At 38.1% G+C, this 21,609-nt stretch overlaps 1 protein-coding gene across 3 annotated transcripts in view; it reads right to left on the minus strand.

The window, feature by feature from the left end:
* Positions 1-4,748: 4,748 nt before the first annotated feature.
* SLC27A6 (solute carrier family 27 member 6) overlaps positions 4,749-21,609 on the minus strand; it is a 411,258-nt gene continuing 394,397 nt past the window's right edge. For 2 of the 3 annotated variants that reach the window (XM_086410493.1, XM_086410492.1), the window contains 5 exons: positions 16,977-17,067; positions 13,324-13,522; positions 12,253-12,350; positions 11,021-11,151; positions 4,749-5,318 (listed from right to left, as the gene is read on the minus strand). In XM_086410493.1, the coding sequence (XP_086266619.1) occupies positions 5,142-5,318; positions 11,021-11,151; positions 12,253-12,350; positions 13,324-13,522; positions 16,977-17,067 (696 nt within the window). In that variant the 3' untranslated portion in view covers positions 4,749-5,141. Of the gene's footprint in view, positions 5,319-11,020; positions 11,152-12,252; positions 12,351-13,323; positions 13,523-16,976; positions 17,068-20,692; positions 20,832-21,609 lie in introns of those variants that run through there. The other variant, XM_086410494.1, reaches the window with a different exon arrangement.

Below are 21,609 nucleotides of genomic sequence, written 5' to 3' on the forward strand. Positions count from 1 at the left end.
CCCAGAGCTTGCTCAAACTCATGTCTAACTAGTCAGTGACGCCATCCAACCATCTGGTTGTCATCCCCTTCTCCTCCTGCCTTTAATCTTTCCTAGCATCAGGGTCTTTTCCAATGAGTTAGTTCTTTGCATCAGGTGGTCAAAGTATTGGAGCTTCAGCATCAGTTCTTCCATACTCTTTAGCTGCCACATGTTTGTGTTTTTTAGTTGTTTTTTTTTTCTTGTAGTTGATTTCTAATCTCATAGAGTTGTGGTAGGAAATGATGTCTCGTATGATTTCAATTTTCTTAATTTTACCAAGGCTCACTTTGTTGGGCAGCATGTGATCAAGCCTGGAGAACGTTTCATGCGCTCTTGAGAAGAATGTGTATTCTGATGCTTTGGGATGGAATGCTCTTTAAATTTCAATTACTTCCATCTGGCTTAATGTGTCATTTAAAGCCAGTGTTTCCATATTGATTTTCTGTCCAGATGATCTGCCCACTGATGAAAGTGTTAAAGCCCCCACACTGGCTGTGTTACTGTTGATTTGTCCTTTTATGGCTGTTTGTATCTGCCTTAAATATTGAAATACTATGTACATACTTATTAATAATTGTTATATCTTCTTCTTGGGTTGATCCCTTGATTATTATGCAGTTTCCTTCTTTGTCTCTCGTAACAGTCTTTATTTCCAAATACATTTTGTTGGATGTGAGTATTACCAGTCCAGTTTTCTTTTGATTTTCATTTTCATAGAATACTTTTTTCCATCTCCTCACTTTCAGTCTGTATGTCTTCCTAGATCTAAACTGGGTCTCTTGTAGGTAGCATACATACAGGTCTTATTTATATATCCATTAAGTCAGTCTATCTCTCTTGGTTGGAGCACTTAATCTCTTTAAGACCATTATTGGTATGTATTTTCTTATTGCCATTTTGTTCATTGTTTTGGATGTATTTTTTATAGGTCTTTTTTCTTCCCTTCCTCCTTTGTTCTCTTCTCTTGTGATCTCATGACTAACTTTAGTATTATGTTTGGATTCTTTTTTTATTTTCTGTGTGTATCCATTGTAGATTTTCAATTTGTTGTTACCATGGGATTTTGATAAAACAGTCTATATATAGCCAAGATTGTTTTAAGTGGCTGGTCTTTCCACTTCAAATGCATTTCCAATATTCTGCATTTGTGCTGTCCTCATAATTGCTGGTTTTGATATCATACTTGTGTATGAATTATTTCCTACCTTTACTATATGATTGTCTTCACCAGTGAACTTTTCCATTCATAATTTTCTTGTTTCTACTTGTGCATTTTCTTTTTCACCTAGAGAACTTCCTTTAGTACTTGTTGCAAAACTGGTCTGGTGGTGCTGAATTCTCTTAGCTTTTGCTTGTCTATAACCTTTTTGATTTCTTTGTCAAGTCTGAATGAGAGCCTTGCTTGGTAGATTATTCTTGGTTGTTCTATCTTTTCATCACTTTAAATATATTGTGCCCTTCCCTTTCAGCCTACAGAGCTTCTGCTAAGAAATCAGCTGGTAACCTTATGGGAATTCTTTTATACATTATACATTGCTTTTAATGTTTTTTCTTCGTCTTTAATTTTTGTCACCTTGATTGCTATGTGTCTTGCATGCTCCTCCTTGGGTTTATCCTTCCTGGGATTCTCTGTGCTTTGTGGACGTGGGTGACTGTTTAATTTCCCATGTTGGGGAAGTTTCTGGCTACTATCTCTTCAAACACCTTCTCAGTTCCTTTCTCTCTCTCTCTTTTCCTTCTGGGACCCCTTTAATGCAAATTTAGGTGCATTTATTGGGGTCGCAAAGAGTCAGACATGACTGAGCAACTGAACTGAACTGAACTGACACAGCCTGACATAGGTCTCTTAGACTTTCTTTGCTTCTAATCATTCTTTTTGCTTTATTCTGTTACATAGCAGCAAATTCTACCATTCTGTCTTACAGGTTCCTTATCCATTCTCCTGCCTCTGTTACTTTGCTATTGATTTGTTCTAGTGTATTTTTCATTTCAGTTATTGTATTGTTCTTCTCTGTTTGTTCTTTAGGTCTTTGTTAAATATTTCTTTTATCTTCTCAATCTGCTCCTCTATTCTTCTTCTGAAATTTTGGGTCATCTTCATTATCATTATGCTGAATTCTTTTTCCAGTAGATTGCTTACCTCTACTTCATTTAGTTGCTCTGGGATTTTACCTTGTTCCTTCATCTAGGACATCTTCCTCTGCTGTCTCATTTTATGTGACATTCTATGACTGAGATTTTTGTTCTGCAGGCTGCAGAGTTGTAGTTTTCCTTGCTTCAGGTGTCTGCCCTCTGCTGGATGAGGCTGTCTAAGAGGTTTGTGCAGGTTTCCTGGTGGGAGGGACTGGTTACAGCCCAGTGGTGGGTGAAGTTGGGTCTTGTCCCACTGGTGGGCAGGGCTGTGTCAGGGAGCTTATTTATTGAGTAGCTGAGTGCTGATGAAGACTTTAAGCAACCTGTTTGCTGATGGGTAGGGCTGTGTTCTCTCCCTATTGGTTATTTAACCTGACGAGTCCCAACACTGGAGCCTACAGACTGCTGTGTGGCATTACATCTTGATAAGAAAATGATGATCTTCAAAAGGATTCACACTAATGAGTACTCTCCAGAATTATTGCTGCCACTGTCTTTGTCCCAGCAGTGAACTGCACCCGCCCCCCATGCCACCCTCCAACCTGCACCTTCTCAGAAGATCCTCCAATACTAGCAGATAGGAATGCTCCAGTTTCTTATGAAGTTGCTGCTTTTTCCCCTGGGCTTTGGTGTGCATGAGACTTTGTATGCATCTTCCAAGAGTGTTTTGTTTCCCCCTGTCCTGTGGAATTCCTGAGCTCCAACTCCACTGACCACCAGAGCCAGATCCTCTGGGGGTTCCTCCTCCCATTGACAGACCACTCCTTGCCCCCCACCACTCCCAGTACAGGAAGCCTGCTGTAGGGATCAGAGCTTTTAATCTTGTGGGAAAACTTCTGTGTAATAATTATTTTCCAGTTTGTGGGTTGCTCACATGGCATGTATGGGATTTGATTTTATCATGGTTGCACCTCTCCTTCCATCTTGTTGTGGCTTATTCTTTGTCTTTGGATGCAGGACATCTTTTTTGGTAGATCCCACTGTTTTTTTGTTGATGGTTAGTCAGCAGTTAGTTGTATTTTGGTGTTTCTACAAGAAGAGGAGAGCTCATGTTCTTCTACTCCACCATCTTGTCTCTCAATCTAGTCTTCAAAGATTTTAAGGAGCTATGAATTAGTATAAAAAAAATTCATTCAAAGTTATAGCATTTTAATCTAAAGTTAAAAATATAAACATAAAAGCAAAACAGTTTTTTAATGGGAAAGGTAAATAACAGTCAGATAACCAATACAAAAATTAAATAAAATTTCATTTACTTAATAAATTTTTAATAAAGACAATAATCCATTTTCATTTACATAGTAAGAGCATGGATACCCTTAGATTTATTTAACTTTTTCTATTCCTACTGATTTAAAATTTTTCTCTTAAAATTATGGATTTTTTCAAAGTTGACATTATTTTCTCTTTCATTAAATCATTAGAAAGTGTGACCTTTGTTTATATGCTACTTATGATTAATCTTTACATTAAAAAAATATTTTACCTTTATAATATATACATTTTTCTAACAATGCCAAAAAGGAACTATCTGCAACTTCTCTTCCAGCCAAAATAAACGTTTAGCATGGGGAAGCAACAGAATGCAAAGCTAACTTTCCTTCTGGTTGTACACAGAATTAGGTTTATGGGCAAAGGAGTTGCCTGCTAGGCCTGCTTTTTTTCTTCTTCTTCTTCTTTTTTAACTTCGTTTTGTACTGGAGTTTAGCTGATTAACATGTTGCGAGAGTTACAAGTGGACAGCAAAGGGACTCAGCCATACATGTACAAGTATTCATTCTCCCCCTAACACCCCTCCCATACAAGCTGCCACATAACACTGAGCAGAGTTCCCTGTGCTATACAGTATTTTAAGACCAGCTCCACCACCCACTCCTGAGGAAGTTAGCTTATTTTGATAAGAGAGTCTTTCACCTGCTTTTGGCTTCAGGCAAACACTGGAGCCTGGTGCTTTCAGATGGAGATAAGTACCACTGTGATTATTACACAACTCTTGTGATACATTTCCTGGTTAACTACTCAGAAAACCTGTTCACATTCAAGCCTTTATGCATCTGATCTTGGTGTTAACACATGGGTCCTATTCTAGTCTATCATTTCCCTGTACTGTTAGTGGTTTCTATAGCTCTGTTGAGGGTTTACCTCATAGCTCAGTCAGTAAAGAATCTGCCTGCAATGCAGGACTCCTGCATTGCAGGAGACCTGGGTTTGATTCCTGGGTCCAGAAGATCCCCTGGAGAAGGAAATGGCAACCCACTCCAGTATTCTTGCCTGGAAAATCCCATGGACAGAGGAGCCTAGTGGGCTCAGTTTGTGGGGGTCGCAAGAGCTGGACATGACTTAGCAACTAAACCGCCACCAGAATAGCTCTGTTGGATTTTAGCATCAACTTGATCCCATTTATATATCTTCCCCAAATTCCTAAATGCTTGGGGCTTACCAGTTTTCCTGCTTTATTGTTTCATATTTTTACATTTCTTCTAGCCTCTTCATGTGAATTTAGGAAAGGGGATACAGGAATGCATGCATTTAGTCAGTTACCTTCCTTTGAATGAAAATTTACAATTAAAAACATCAAAACAAAACCTCAAAACTCACAATAAGGATAGCTTTATTGAGTTGTAAGACAGGGCACATAAAAATCAAATATTTGAGTAAAATTCAACCCTTCACTCAAAACTAGATTTTAAATATTAATATGTACATTTTTAGCATGTGTCTAAATTGTTAACCACTTATTTATTATTTAAAAACTTTAAGGCAGATATTTACTTATGCACTGGATCCCCAAATAGATAAAAGGAATAATCAACTGAAGTTTGTTATCAATTGAGACAAATGTAAATTATTACTTAAGGAAAAATGGTTTCATATTAAGGAAATACAGCACATGCATAATTAATGTCAGTTCCCCTTTTCATATTAAAGAATCACTCTCCTCTCATTCCTCCTAAGCAGCATATGAAAATCCCATATATAAAAACATCTTAAAGTTTAATCTTCCCTAATATTATCTGATCATAAATTTCTTTGGTCAAGGGAATATATGATTTTTTCAAGTTATCCATGAAGTAAAGTGGGTCAGAAATTTTCAATGGACTAAATCCTTCTTCCACCAACTGAAACTTCTGTAGTTTGAATGTTCCTGTTGCTTCCATCTTTTCCTATAAAGCAATGACCTGGATTAGTGGAATCATTTAACATTACCTATAATATACAAATAAAATATTCAACAATACAGAGCATAATATTTAATTATAACATTTTTATGTCCAGTAAGCATCTCTATTTTTACTACTAATAATTTAACACTAAAAGTTTTTAGATTTTTTAATTCTAAGTGCCCTTTAGAACACTTAAATCTTTACCTTGATTTTCCTGTAAACTTCATTCAATATATAAGAAATATGAATATAGTTACTAATTGATTACAACTGATGACAAACATGTCTAAAACATATAGATTTATCTCTCCAGTCCAACATCAATACAATATCATGTACAAAGAATGCTTCTAGACTGTAAGGAGATAAAAGTTACAAAAGACAGCAATCTATTCCACAAGGAATAATCCTGCAAGAACCAGAGAGTATAAGAAATAATCTAAAACTTGGGTTCCCAAACTATACACCGAGGTGCTTCATGGTACCTCAGTGAATTGCCAGGGTCTCCATGGGATATTTAAATTTTTCAAGGTAAATCCAGTGACATCTGATATCACATAGAAAACTACTGGCTCGAGGTTCACAGTTCACAGTTCACAGTTTCAATATTAGTTTGTGATACATTTTTTCCCATCATGCCATGTCTCTGGGAAATAGGGTTTTCAGTGGTTGCTATCATAAAAAGCAAGCATAACCAAAAATCAATGTGGAGTATGGAATTAGTCTGGTCCTGTTCAATATAATGTAACTCCAAAATTTGAGGAGCTGTGTAATACCCAACGTAACATCTCCTTAATACATCTGATTATTTAAATATGAAATAAAAGCATTTTCTTTCCACTTATATGCATTATCTTTAAAAATAGCAACTAATTTATTAGACCTAAATATTTATTTTACTTTGTCCTAACTACTGAATAAATGAATGCTTAGGTATTTCTTTTGACCCAAGTGAAGTCGCTCAGTCATGTCCAACTCTTTGCGACCCTATAGACTGTAGCCCACTAGGTTCCTCCGTCCATGGGATTTTCCAGGCAAGAATACTGGAGTGGGTTGCCATTTCCTTCTCCAGGGGATCTTCCCAACCCAGGGACTGAACTTGGGTCTTCCGCATTGCAGACAGACGCCACAGGGAGGCTGTAGGTTTTGACCCAAGAGTGCTATGAAATAATTACTAAGGTGCTATGGATCTAGAAAGCTTACGAATCTTTGCTTTAAGGAATTTAAAGGCGACAAGGACTTTAAAGGATCTGTGTGGTAGTTTCAGGCATAAAGAAGCAACCTTGTTTTAAGTCAGATAACATGTAGGGTCCATATAACTCACAGGTTCTATGAGTAGTTTGGCCATTTTTACACATCCTTATGAGCATCACTGACTCGATGGACGTGAGTCTGAGTGAACTCCGGGAGTTGGTGATGGACAGGGAGGCCTGGTGTGCTGCGATTCATGGGGTTGCAAAGAGTTGGACATGACTAAGCCACTGATCTGATCTGATGAGCTAATTCTACTAAATCTACTTCTCTTTGAACCTTCTTCTCTAATCTCGTCCCCTATCCTGCACTGTCATCACAGAATTAGATGTAACTGTGTAGAAACATATATTATTTTTTCTCTTTTAGAAAACTAGAAGTTCACTACATAAAATTTGATGTTCTGCCTTTTTTTAAAAAATAACAAAAACATTATACTAGATATTTTTCTCCAGATTAGGTAATTTTCATCAAAATATCACAATTTAATGGTTTCATAAGAGTTCCTCTAATTATAATATGCTAATTAACCTTACACTTGTTATTGAACTTAAAGAGAACAGAAAAAAAAATTTACTACTATAAAGAATAACATTTTATACATAACATTTGTGCATCTTTAGTTATGTCCTAAGAGTAAATTTTTGGAACTGAAATTACAAAATCAAAATATATGCAGATTCTAAGAGTGTGATCACACATTTACCAAATTGTTTTCTAGAGTGATGATAGCAATTTGTTCTTCCACAAGCAGACTGAAAGGACCGGTTTAACTGCATCTTGGCCATAATGAGTAATATCACATTTAAAAATTTTTTGTACATTCATTGGCAAAAAGATCCTTTTAAAATATGTGCTAAATAAAATTTTAATAAGATAGTCATCCTATTCATTTTGCCAGATGTAACTTATACTTTTGCATTACTTAGATCAGATCATTTATTAATTTATTTATTAAATTATTTATTTATTTATTAAATAATTGTGCTGCCAACTATCATGCACTATGCATGACATTATATCAAATACTATAATAAACATAAAACTCATGGATCATGTGTTTTAGGTGTTTAATGATTCTAAAATATCTTCTAAATTTGTACAAGACTGATTTAATCTTTGGAGGAGTCTTGTGCCCAAAATATTTCTTCTGATTAACGATCGTGAATTTTAAGTTGCCCTTGGAGGTACATGTTTAAAATATTATTTGATCCATCAACTTTCTACTCCATTAAAATATATTCTTCTGGGGCAAGATGGGAGGGACAGAAGAGAGCTGGGTGGAATTATAAGAGGGTAACAAGAGGGAGCATTGTGGTAGTGGAATTGTTCACATCTTGACTATGGTAATTGATACAAGCCATAAAGGTTATAAAAATGTATGGAATGATACACACATACACACAAATGAGTACAAGTAAAAACAAAGGAAATTTTAATAAGATGAGTGGACTGTATCATTATCAATATTCAATAATCATTATGAAAAATGGTACCATTAGAGGAAGCTAAGTAAAAGGCACAGATGATTTTTCTGTATTGATTTTTACACATGCATGTGAATCTACAATTATTTCAAAAATTTCAATTAAAAATGTGTTACTTCTTTTTCATAATGACTGGAGAATTCCATGGACTGTAAAGTCCATGGGGTCGCAAAGAGTCAGACATGACTGAGCGACTTGCACTTTGGACTACATTTATCATTTCAGAGCATTGTTATAAAAATAATCTGAGATAATATATGTAAAAGCTCTTAAAATATGATGTCAATGGAGATGTATCTGTGACAGTTTAGATGGTACATCTCATTGACCAAGCAGTGACTTGGCCACAGCGATCACTCAGCAAATATTTTAAAAAAACAATATTAAGTCAGCTGTTGCTCTATTAGGGATCTAACAGTGATATGACACATATACCCAGTAAAATTCTACATGATTATGTTAAGATAAGAAATAGTTGAGCTATTTCAAATCCTAAAAGATGATGCCGTGAAAGTACTATACTCAATATGCCAGCAAATCTGGAAAACTCAGCAGTGGCCACAAGACTGGAAAAGGTCAGTTTTCATTTCGATTCCAAAGAAGAGCAATGCCCAAGAATGCTCAAACTACTGCACAATTGCATTCATTTCACATGCTAGCAAAGTAATGCTCAAAATTCTCTAAGCCAGACTTCAATAGTACGTGAATCATGAACTTCCAGATGTTCAAGCTGGTTTTAGAAAAGGCAGAGGAACCAGAGATCAAATTGCCAACATCTGCTGGATCATCGAAAAAGCAAGAATTCCAGAAAAACATTTACTTTTGCATTGCTAACTTTGCCAAAGCCTTTGATTGTGTGGATCACAACAAACTGTGGAAAATTCTTAAAGAGATGGAAATACAACACCACCTGACGCTCCTCCTGAGAAATCTGTATGCAGGTCAAGAAGAAACAGTTAGAACCAGACATGGAACAACAGATTGATTCCAAATCAGGAAAGGAGTACATCAAGGCTGTATATTGTCACCCTGCTTATTTAATTTATATACAGAGTACATCACGCAAAATGCTGGGCTGGATGAAGCACAAGCTGGAATTAAGATTGCTGGGAGAACTATCAATAACCTCAGATACTCAGATGACACCACCCTTATGGCACAAAGCGAAGAACTCAAGAGCCTCTTGAAAGTGAAAGAAGAGAGTGAAAAAGTTGGCTTAAAACTCAACATTCAGAAAACCAAGATCATGGCATCTGGTCTCATCACTTCATGGCAAATAGATGGGGAAATAATGGAAACAGTGACAGAATTATTTTGGGGGGGCTCCAAAATCACTGCAGATGGTGACTGCAGCCATGAAATTAAAAGATGCTTGCTTCTTGGAAAAAAAGCTCTGAGCAACCTAGACAGCTTATTAAAAAGCAGAGACATTACTTTACCAACAAAGGTCTGTCTAGTCAAAGTTATGGTTTTGCTAGTAGTCATGTATGGATGTGAGACTTGGACTATAAAGACAGCTAAGTGCAAAGAATTGATGCTTTTGAACTGTGGTGCTGGAGAAGACTCTTCAGAGTCTCTGCAAGGAAATCCAGCTAGTCCATCCTAAAGGAGATCAGTCCTGGGTGTTCAAGGGGAGGACTGTTGCTGAAGCTGAAACTCCAATACTTTGGCCACCAGATGCGAAGAACCAACTCATTGGAAAAGACCCTGATGCTGGGAAAGATTGATGGCGGGAGGAGAGGGGGACAACAGGATGAGATGGTTGGATGGCACCACTGATGCAATGGACATGAGTTTGAGTAGGCTCCAGGAGTTGGTGATGGACAGAGAAGCCTGGCATGCTGCAGTCCATGGGGTTGCAAAAAGTCAGATACAACTGAGTAACCGAACTGATGTTAAGAGATGTTGAGGACTAGTTTTGGGAAGTTATTTTTGAGGCACAATATTATATGAATAAATGGCTGAATAAATGAGCTTGCAAAGTTACCTAGTAGCTGAGTAAATTTTACTGGACATTTCTCCAGCAACCTAACAAGAGAGGGCCCATCTCGCAAAGGACTTCTCTCTCAGATGGTAAAGAATCTGTCTGCAATGCAGGAGACCCAGGTTTGATCACTGGGTCAGGAAGATCCCCTGGAGAAGGAAATAGCAAGCCACTCCAGTATTCTTGCCTGGAGAATCCCATGGATAGGGGAGCCTGGTAGGCTACAGTCCATGGGGTCACAAAGAGCTGGACACGAGTAAGCGGCTAACACACACACACACCTTTCAAAACAAATGAGTTCAGAATTCCCAGAAGATATATAGTCACTGAGGGAGACTGGACAGAATGAGGATAAAAATTAAAAGCAAAATTGCTTAAAGCCAATTGCCTTGAGGGTCTACACACATTCTGCAGATACTCTGAGGCGGCCTGGTGGAATCTAATTTTAGGTATACAGCATCAAATATCTTCACAAAGCACAAAAGCATGTGTAAGATGTGGGTTTGTCTTGCCACCATCATGGGGACCATCGTTTATCCAGATTGAAGAGGAGGAGGGCAACAAATAGGACAAGGGCAAAGATGCTAGCATTTTATTGTGCAAGACCCTGATGCTGGGAAGGATTGGGGGCAGGAGGAGAAGGGACGACAGAGGATGAGATGGCTGGATGGCATCACTGACTCAACGGACTTGAGTCTGAATGAACTCCGGGAGTTGGTGATGGACAGGGAGGCCTGGCGTGCTGTGATTCACGGGGTCACAAAGAGTCGGACATGACTGAGCAACTGAACTGAACTGAACTGAACTGTCTGTAATTAGGCTTCAAATATGGCATAAATTAGCATCCTAATACTTTTCATTGTTCTTGAAATTTTCTAATAAAAACAAAATGAACATATTGTCTAAGTGGTAAGTATTATTTTGTAATTAAACTATCTTGTAAATTCCTGGTCTTAAATTTTAGGGGTAGGTAAAATTACCTGCATTCTTAAAAACTGTGGACGAGCGTAAGCTGGTAAAAATTTAACAACTTGCTCATAAACTTTTTCCAAGTCTAAAGACATGTTTGGTTTTAAAGTAATAGAAGCCATTCCTGCTTTTCCTTCATAACCTGAAAAAAAAGTTTGTAATAGAGTTAGTTTTACAAGCAGTAGGTGAATTTTAAAAAAATCCTGTTCATTATACACTGTTACAAATATAGACATTACATCTATTACATTAATAACAATGCAACAGTAGCATGAATGAGTGGGTCTTGAGCTTATGATTTACTCTCTAGAAATGATTTAGGAAAGAGAAAGTGCAGAATCTATGTTTAATTACCTACACTTCAAAAATGAAATAGATGGAATAGAAAACACAATAAATTACTCATAATTTGTATGCCATTACTATTAATATGAAATATTAACAGGAAACATTTTAAAGACAAATATATATATATTTTTTGTCATGTTAAGTATCAATGAAAAAAAACAAGAAACTAGAGACTAATATTTCCATGACTAAATCCACAAATTGCTTACTGCTTAACATCCCATCTTTTTCCCCAGGGGTTCAGAATTTCTTGTAGCATTTCCCCAGGACCCAGAGACTATTAAACAGACTTTTTTTTTTTTGCTGCTCTATCCAAACATCCCCACCACCAGTATCCCCTGCACATCCAAATTTCAAGTTGGTTACTTCTCTTTGCCATTTTCACCAAAATGAGACAATATTCATATATATATTTATAAAGTTGAGGCCAAACAGATTTTAAAATAATTTCTGAAAAAGATTCAACTTAACTACAAGTCAATGTTATTAAACATTTAAATTAGAACATGTTCCTGTTTAGTGGTATGTATAAACCCTAGTCATCTAGTCATTACACATTGTGGTATGTATAAATTCTAGTCATTTTTCTCATCATCAAGAGAAAAATAATAGGCCACTGAAAAGCTGTAACTATTTCTAGCACTAAATAACTTGACCATAGTTTTCAAAAGATCTTGCTTAAAAATATACACATACATTAAAATGCAATTGGTACCATTCCCCAGGTGTGACCATGCAGTTTGCTAGCTTGGGGTTATGACATCACTTTGCCAGCCCAAACTAAGACATCTTAATATGTGAAAAATGAAATGTTCAATTAGCAAGATTGTTGCAAATGAAAGAAAAGTTTCATTTCATTCTAAGAATCCCTCCCAAACCTGACATCTATTCATACCTGGCACAACCACACCATAGACATTTGCTTCCTGTATGAAATCCAGCATCCCAATGATAGCACCAACCTCTGTGGTTGCTACATTTTCCCCTTTCCACCTAAAAAAAAACAAGTTCCAGTTAGTACCCCTATATGTTAAGAACGAGGCACCCAGTTTTAAGTTTCAGTGCCCTGCATTTGGCTCTGTGTAGGCACCTAATTACCAAAAATAATGGCAGTTTTCAAAATGAAAGACATTTCTAAGGAAGAACTTTGTAAGTCAGCAAAATCAGTATCTGTTTCTCAGTTAAAATTACTTTATCTGTTGTCTTATTGGTATAAATTGCTTACTGTAAAATGTTTTCTTTTAAATGCCATAAAAATAACTACAAATCTCTCTGCTTGTACAAAGCATTCTCTATCTATAATGATAGAAAACCTGAAAGGAAAGTTAGAGTCTTTCAGTTTATTGCACCTCTTTAATTTCTAGGGATTAACCTCTTTGGCTCTTTTAATGCATACAAATGAATATTTTTTTAAAAATGATTTTGCATAAGATGCCCTTCTAACGTGACACAAAGAAGGTGAGGAAAAAGGATGTTTCTGGACTGTCTATAATCTGGTCGTCCACTGTTCTACAGTCATTGATTAGAAAGCAAAATAAATTAATAAGCCTAAGATAAAGAATTAAAAAAACTTATAAGAAAGATAAATTTTGCTGTTTCTTTATTTTTGCCATGAAGTCAAGAATTAGACAGTATTTGACTGTTTTTCTGTTTTAACCCTACAATTTAGACTTCACATCAGTCTGCCTGTATTATATTCTTAAAAAAAAAAAGAAGTCACTGATTTGGACCCAAGTGATCCAAGTGATTCACTAAGTTAATTATAAAAATGACATCAAAATGTAACATATGTTTCAATCTAGAAACAGATGGGCAGTGAATTTTTAAACCGGGAGCCATTACTGAGATAAAAGCACTCTGTGCCCTGAAGGTAGAGAGCAGGTGGTGTATAGTGTTTCTACAGAGCCTCCCTCAGAGCAGTGTTCACAATCGAAAACCAAGCTTTGCAACCAATGCTATTCCATACCTGAAAGTGTCTCCAATCCGGTCCCAAAAATAAAGGAAATCCTCCTGGTCTTGGACCATTAAATCTCCTGTGTTAAAGTAAACATCTCCTTTCTTAAAAACATCACAAAGCAGTTTCTTTTCTGTCTGCTTCTTATTCCCAGCATAGCCAAAGAAGGGATTCTTTTCATTCACTTGAGAAATGAGAAGTCCGGGTTCCCCTGAGAAAGAGGCATTTTCAATGATGTGATTAAAAGTATTATTCCACACACTATGTGTGGACCTTGTTACATGTGACAAATACATCCAGTGTAGCTTATCCTTCCTTCCTCTGAACTTATTTTTATAATATTTGACATCAATTACTCTGGGTGCCTAAGTCTAGCACACCCTTTTACAGACTACCAAAATATAAATAACTCTGGAAAAGCTAACAAAAAGGAAATAGAATGTAAAAAAAGTAATTTTAAATTTATTTTACATCCTGAGTGGATACACTAATGGCTATGTTTTTGGAATACATAGATTCTAACACCAATAATAATGGCCATAATATAAATAACAACTAAAATATAATTTTAAATAAGATTATGATGATGGCAATATTTATTTATTGGGCACTTACTATGGAGCAAGCCCCATGAGAAATGCAACTGTCATTACTTTTTCAGAGAGATTCTTTGAAGTTGATCAATATAATCCCTATTTCACAGGGAAGGTGCTAGGGCCCAAAAGAGTGAAGTATATTAGTAAAATTCAACAGATAGAAAGGAAGGGGCCTAGAACTCAAATTCAAGTCTCTATGATCTTTCTGTATAATATTAGATTTGACTTAATTGATATGCTATTAAAAGTTTAAGAAAATGTTTATTCCTCTGGAAATCCTCAAAAGACAGGAGATAAGCCATGAATTTTTTTGGTTTTACTTATATTTAGACACATTATCTAAAATAATTTTTAATCAGGTATAGTCAAATTAATCAAGATATTGCTCAGCATTCAGAAAGGTAAAAAGCTACGTCTAATAGTAGAAGACAAAGGAGACCAGCAATCACTTCCCCAGAAGATTTCAAGGCCAATGACTTACTCTGGCCACTGTGAAGACAGTTAACATCTGTGTGATGCGTCTGATGAGGCTATATTCCAGCACACTCTAAAGTAGTTTCTGTTATTTTAACACTCTTTCCAACTCTTACTGCTTTCACTCCTTCTGGACATTGAGGGTTCCCAGGGCACACAAGCCATTTGCTGAAACTCGCCTGCCCTGCTTCAGCAGCGACCCCTCACTGTCAGTGTCATCACCAATACCATCATCATCATCATCATCACTGCCATCGGTACACTGTAGGAGCACTTTCTGGGTACCAGTCACTATTCTGAGCACTTTACATATGTATTCCATCTCAGTCTCATCAGAAACCTATTGAGTCAGGCCCTCTTATTATCTTCATTTTACAGGTGAAGAAACTGAGGGGAAAAAAATAGCTCAGTTGGTAAAGAATCTTCCTGCAATGCAGGAGACCCTGGTTCAACTTCTGGGTTGGGAAGATCTGCTGGAGAAGGGATAGGCTACCCACTCCAGTATTCTTGGGCTTCCCTTGTGGCTTAGATGGTAAAAAAATCCACCTGCAATGTGGGAGACCTGGGTTCGATCCCTGGGTTGGGAAGATCCCCTGGAGAAGGGAAAGGCTACCCACTCCAGTATTCTGGCCTGGAGAATTCCATGGACTGTATAGCTCATGGGGTCCCAAAGAGTTGGACACAACTGAGTGACTTTCACTTTCACATAGCTGCCAAATGTTGAAGTTTTTTTCAACCACCTCCATCTGACTCCATGCTTCCCTCCATCTGACTCCAGGGCTTCCCTGACAGCTCAGTTGGTAAAGAATCCACCTGCAATGCAGGAGACCCCAGTTCAATTCCTGGGTTGGGAAGATCCGCTGGAGAAGGGATAGGCTACCCACTCCAGTATCCTTGGGCTTTCCTGGTGGCTCAGCTGGTAAAAAATCCACCTGCAATGTGGGAAACCTGGGTTCTATCCCATCCCCTGGAGAAGGGAAAGGCTACCCACTCCAGTATTCTGGCCTGGAGAATTCCATGGACTGTAAAGTCCATGCGGTCGCAAAGAGTCGGATACGACTGAGCAACTTTTACTTTCACTTTCATCTGACTCCAAAGGTTCTCCCCCCTTGCTTATTCCATCAATCTACATTTCCTATATACATTTCAGAATTTTCTAAGCCTCTTATATTTTCCTTAAAATTTATATTTTTTTCTTTTTCTTCTTCAGGACACAGGTGATAGTTCCTTACCTGACAAATTAATTACTGCAAATGCTTAAAAAGGTTAGAGTGTATTCTTATCTTTCCCTCTTAGGAATAATTTATGAAAGACACAATGATTTTGTTTTGGAGGGGCCACACTGCGTGGCATATGGGATCTTGGTTCCCTGACTAGGGAGCGATAAAACCCATGCCTCACTGCAGTGAAAGCACAGAGAAAGACACAATGCTTTAATGGGAAAAAAACTGAGCAATCCTTTTCAAGAACTGCAAAATTATAAAGTGGATATTTGGTGACAATCTGCTTCTAAAAAACCCTGAGATTTCATAAGCAGTTTGGGGATCCAAGTTCCAATATCACATATTATGATACATATAATAAATAAAACACACTAGAAAAGTGGGGATAAACAAAGGTCTTTTCAGTCTCCTCAGAAATGACTTTTCCCTTAGACACTGTCTGTGGAGTTGAATTAGAAAAAAACATTTGATAAATGCTCTTAGACTTGAAATTCAGAGGAATGGAGTATTTGCTTTTTAATAGATAAGGCTCATCTTTTTGTCCAATCTTTCAGGTAGTGTGGGGCGGAGGGGAGGCAGGGAACAGGTCTATGAACTTTATCTCCATATTTGAAGTCATCTTCTGAAATGCAGTTGAAACATTATGAGGCAATAAAAAGTAACTTTGGCCTGATTTTCTCAGACTGGATCTCAAAGCAATTTTAAGGGCACATCTCTACATTTAATTTTCCACCTTGATTATATGCAGCTGCTAGTTAATTGGGGCACTTGCTTTGATTAAAAATTTTCTAACCCAAAACTATAAGAAAGACTAGCTTGGAGAAGGAGGAGCTGGATGACGAAGAGATAGGGAGGGAGGTAACAAGCTACATGCCAGGCCTTCCACGGGGCTCTGCAAACATCATCTCATTTAGCTGTCAACAGCAACCTAATGAAAAAATATTGTCACTACTATCCCACATATAAAGAAAATGAGACTTTGATGAGTTAAGTGATTTGCCCAAAGTTGGACAGTTTCTAAGTGTGAGAGCCCAGATTTAAATCCAAGTCTGTCTTGCTTTCCTCTGTACATAGAATTATAAAGTGCCATTCATTTTTATATCTTGATGACATAGGACATTAGACATATGCGACTGTAGGAGTGGTGGATTAAGAAAACTTTAAGCCCAACAGTAATCACTTGAAGATTTTTGTAATTACCATCTGAGTGACCCACATGGGGCCTCTAACTTTTAACAATTAAACCATTCTTCTTGCACTAAAAATCCAAATACATATCATAAATAACGACTCTTTCTTTTCTAAATTCAGTAACTAAAGAGAAATTCAGAAAATTTACCTGAAGAGGCATCTTCAAATACAATAACCTTACCTTTTTTCACATCACTGCACCAGCCCTGTTCATCTCTAATGGGTTCATCTTTCTGAAAATCATACTTTATCAAGTGAAAAGTGAAAAAAAGCTGCAAAAGCAAAATTAAACAAAAACAAAATTTAGTAATTTATTTGTGCAGTAACATCCACTGGTAGGAGATTTAAAGTTCAGTCAGTTAAAATACTGTTTGTGTCAATTGACTGAACTTTAAACCCTGATGCTGGGAAAGATTGAAAGCAGAAGAAAGGGATGACAGAGGATGAGATGGTTCAATGGCATCACCGACTCAATGGACATGAGTTTGAGCAAGCTTCAGGAGATTAGTGAAAGACAGGGAAGCCTGGCGTGCTGCAGTCCATGGGGTGGCAAAGAGTCAGTCATTACTGAGAGACTGAACAACAACAAGAACAATTGAAATACAGAATTAGAATGTGGATTTACTAAAGACAAGTAAGCTTTCCTGGTAAAAAAAATTAAATGAATATTTCAAAATCAAAATTGAAGTTGTTAGTAACCAGCACTCCTGTACTGGCATTCACTTTCACTTCTTTTATGTTGCATATTACCTTAGAAAAGTTTTACTAGTTTTAATCTTGAATGAATACCAGGAAGTAATCTGTGCACTAAATCACATACAGTTAAGAGGACCACTTTCTTGCCTTCTCTTTTTTGCAATCTTTCAAAACATCCTTTGAAATGGAAATTTTAATAGAACTAAAATGTAAACTGGGAAGATCTCCTGGAGAAGGAAATGGCAACTCATTGTAGTATTCTTGCCTGGGAAATCCCATGGACAGAGTAGCCTGGCAGGCTATAGTCCATAGGGTTGCAAAAAGAGTCAGACACAATTTAGTGACTAAACAACAAAATAGATACTATGTGAATGCGAGGATTTTGCTGTATATTTTAACTTATCATCCTCTGAGAAGGGATTAGATGCCTTAAAAGTACTGTTTTTGTCATTTACCTTGGCCTTTTCCCCAGTCTTTCACCCTAATGTCTTTAACCCTCAGCACTTCTGCACGCTATTGTGTAGGATGGGAATTTTTTGGAACACACTTATCACCCCAGGAAACAAGCTAGTTGGACATCTCTCCTTGACTCTCCATATTTCCTTCTCCTCTGCTCCTGTAACATTCATATTACCATATCATACAGATTCACAGAGCCTCAAAATCTGAGCGTGGGAGAGAACTGTAAGTTGGTTCAATCCAACTCCCTCATGTCATACATAAGAAAATTGAGGTTTTCCCAATCAATTAAAAAAGCAATCTTATTTGAACCAGCACACAGTAAACTAAAACGAAGGTAATAAATTAAAGAACAAAAAACAAACAAACAAACAAAAACTAGGAAGGACAAATAAAAGAGAGCAAGAGAGAAGGAGGAGCCTGAGGAAGAAGAGAGAAACTAACATAGAACAAAGGAGAAAAGATGGATAAGATCAATGAGCTCAATGTAATAATACTATTTACTATCAAAGACTAAACACCACTATCTCTGGATAATCAACATGTGACCACAATCACAATTCAAATGAGCTAATGAATTTCAATTAAATACAAAGGAGAGCAAACAATAGTAACTGAGTACTTACTGTTTTCCAGTCACTGTGCAAAGAGCTTTTAGTTTAATCATTAAACACACTATGAGGTAGAAGTTAATATTATCCTGTTTTAAGATGGGGACCAATGAAAGAGACAGCAAAGCAAAATATATTGTTACTCTAGACATAAAGATTCTTGTTCCAATGCAAGCTTGCATCTTGTTGGTTTTCATCTTTAATTGGCATAACAAGAGACTGGCCGCTTCCTAATAACTGGTAAGAAGAAAGATTCCAGAAACTCCAGAATTGCATTTGTCATTTTGGCCAAACAAGAACAGAACTTTGTTTATTACCCATCTTTCTCTCTCCTGTTTTACCTGTTTTAGCATGCTTTATATCTTGAAAAATTTGCCCAGCAAACTGGTAATATCAGCTTTAACTTTATTTCTTTGAGATTAATTTAGCAACCACATGCATGAGTAAGATTCATTCTGCATCAAATCACTGTCAGTGCACTCCTTATTGGATACAGGGGACTTGATGGTCAGAAATCAAGTAATTTTATAATACAAATGAAATTTAAACATATCATAGCATCTTCTAGAAGTAGCCAGTATTAAGTCTCAGCTAAAAGGATTTCTACTTTTTTTTTCTTTATCTTCAAGAGGTCCCAGAGGTTACAAAAATGGTAACAACAAAAATAAAAAGTAGATACCACATTTTAATATCTCCTGAATGTATACATACAGGTGTAGGTATAGGAAAAGGTATGCCTGTCTAGAACACGGCTGCAGGGGATCTCATTTGTAACTGTCTAGGCAATGGGTCCCCAGAACTGTGTGGCACTCACCTGCGTGGCTGTGCACACTGGCCTTAGAGTTCCCACACCTGTATGCTTCTGCATATTCAAATTTGTAAATTCAGAAGTTGGAAAGGGAACACAAAAATTATTTCCTCTATTAATACATGAGTATACTTTGAATCCAGAGAAAGTGACTTGTCAAAGTCAAAAAGTCACGTAGTGGCAGAGCTAGAATTAAGTCCCTAGGTACAGTGATTCCAATTTGGGATGTTTGGCCTCAACATTATACTACATTGCCTAAACCTGTACATTACAAGCTCATTTATCCTACACACACAAATATAAACTTCCCATCTGTTGTATATTTATATATAGTAACATGTAATATTATATAGAGTTGGGCCATTATGAATACGTATTTCTAGGTGCAACAGCATAGTTCTGATTGGTTCACAGAGTTATATTTAAAAAATAATCATTTGTGAGGGAGAGTCCCAAAACAGCAGAGGAATAGGATGGGGAGTTCACTTTCTCCCCCACAAATTCATTAAAAGATCATTTGAATGCTGAGCAACTTCCACAAAACAACTTCTGAATGCTGGCGGAGGACACTAGGCACCCAGAAAGGCAGCCCATTCTCTTCAAAAGGAGGAAGGACAAAATATAAAAGACAAAAAGAGGGACATAAGAGTTAGGGATGGAGACCCGACCTGGGGAGGGAGTCGTGAAGGAGAAATTTCCAAACAGCAGGAAACCCTCTCAGAGGCGGGTCTGTGGGGAGTTTTGGCATCTCAGAGGGCAACATAACCAAGAGGAAAGAAAAAAAAAAAAAAGCCCACAGAATAGGCGTCTAACCGCACTCCCAGCAGAGAAGTAGCCCAGACGCTCGCATCTGCCACCAGCGAGCAGGGGCTGGACAGGGGGGTGTGGGTGGCATTATCAGTTCTTACGGTAAGGACCAGGCCTGAATGCCCTGAGGATAATCTGAGGGAGCTAATGTGAGATAGCAGCCCAAACTGTGGGATTTCCAGAGAGGGAAAACAAAAGAGAGAGAGAGAATTTGACCTGAAAAAGGCTCTAACTCACAGCCTGGCCCGAGCACTAACAAAGGATTGAGCAAACACCAAAGGAGAGCAAGCCGGCTGCGTGCAGGTCCCTCCCCGCTGCCGGAGGCAGAGAAGCATGCAAGCGACAGCCAGAGCTTGAAGGCAAGGGGCTGCTCCAATCTCAGCTCCAGAGACCCAGAGATCAGCATCTTCCACCAAACTGTGAGCAGGCTCTCAGTTGCTAACCATGTCTTCCTGGGATCTTGGATGGTTGACATCTGCCAGAAGGGTCACAGCTTGATATCAGCTCCTCAGAGGACATACATGGTGCACCTGAGATGATGCTCTCACAGCACAGCCGGGAAACCAAGCGGCCAGGGCCGGGGAGGTGATTAAGATGTACAGCCTACCTGGGATAGTGCGCTCACCAAGCACCTGGTCATCTGAGCTGCTCAGACCTGGGAAGGGCACAAAATGCACGCCCAACTGAGTCTGTGCCCTTGAGGAGTACCTGAGAACCTGAACCTGAGCAGCTTTGACCTGGGAAGTACGTGAAATGCAGGGCCCGCTGTGGACAGTGCCCTGCAGAGCACCCTGGAGCCTGATCAGTGTAGACCTGGAAAGCATATGCCGCTGTGTGCTGGGGCAAACCCAGTGTGGTCCATCCACTGTGAGCACTCCCCACACATGCCAGTGATATTTGTTTGCAGTGTTCCTCCCTCCCCACAACACAAGTGAACAAATGAACCTAAATAAGAGACCACCCTCACCCCCTCAGACACCGGAAATTAGACACCAAAAGATTTTCGAACAGAGGAAGCCAAAATAAACAAAGAAGAGGGAACCACTCTGGAAGTGACAGGTGCAACAGATTAAAACCCTGCAGTTAACATTGACTAAGCATTGGAGGTGGAGAAGGCAATGGCATCCAACTCCAGTACTCTTGCCTGGAAAATCCCATGGACGGAGGAGCCTGGTGGGCTACAGTTCATGGGGTCGCTAAGAGTCAGACACGACTGAGCGACTTCACTTTCACTTTTCACTTTCATGCATCAGAGAAGGAAATGGCAACCCACTCCAGTGTTCTTGACTGGAGAATCCCAGGGATGGGGGAGCCTGGTGGGCTGCCGTCTCAGGGATCTCACAGAGTCAGAGTCGGACACGACTGAATTGACTTAGCAGTAGCAGCAGTAGCAAGCATTGGAGGGGGCCTATAGACCTTAAGAACAAGGACAA

The sequence above is a fragment of the Bos grunniens genome, chromosome 7 (genome assembly GCF_055505025.1).
Source record: "Bos grunniens cultivar Pamir isolate PY7600 chromosome 7, Bosgru_T2T1.0, whole genome shotgun sequence".
Taxonomy (NCBI): domain Eukaryota; kingdom Metazoa; phylum Chordata; class Mammalia; order Artiodactyla; family Bovidae; genus Bos; species Bos grunniens.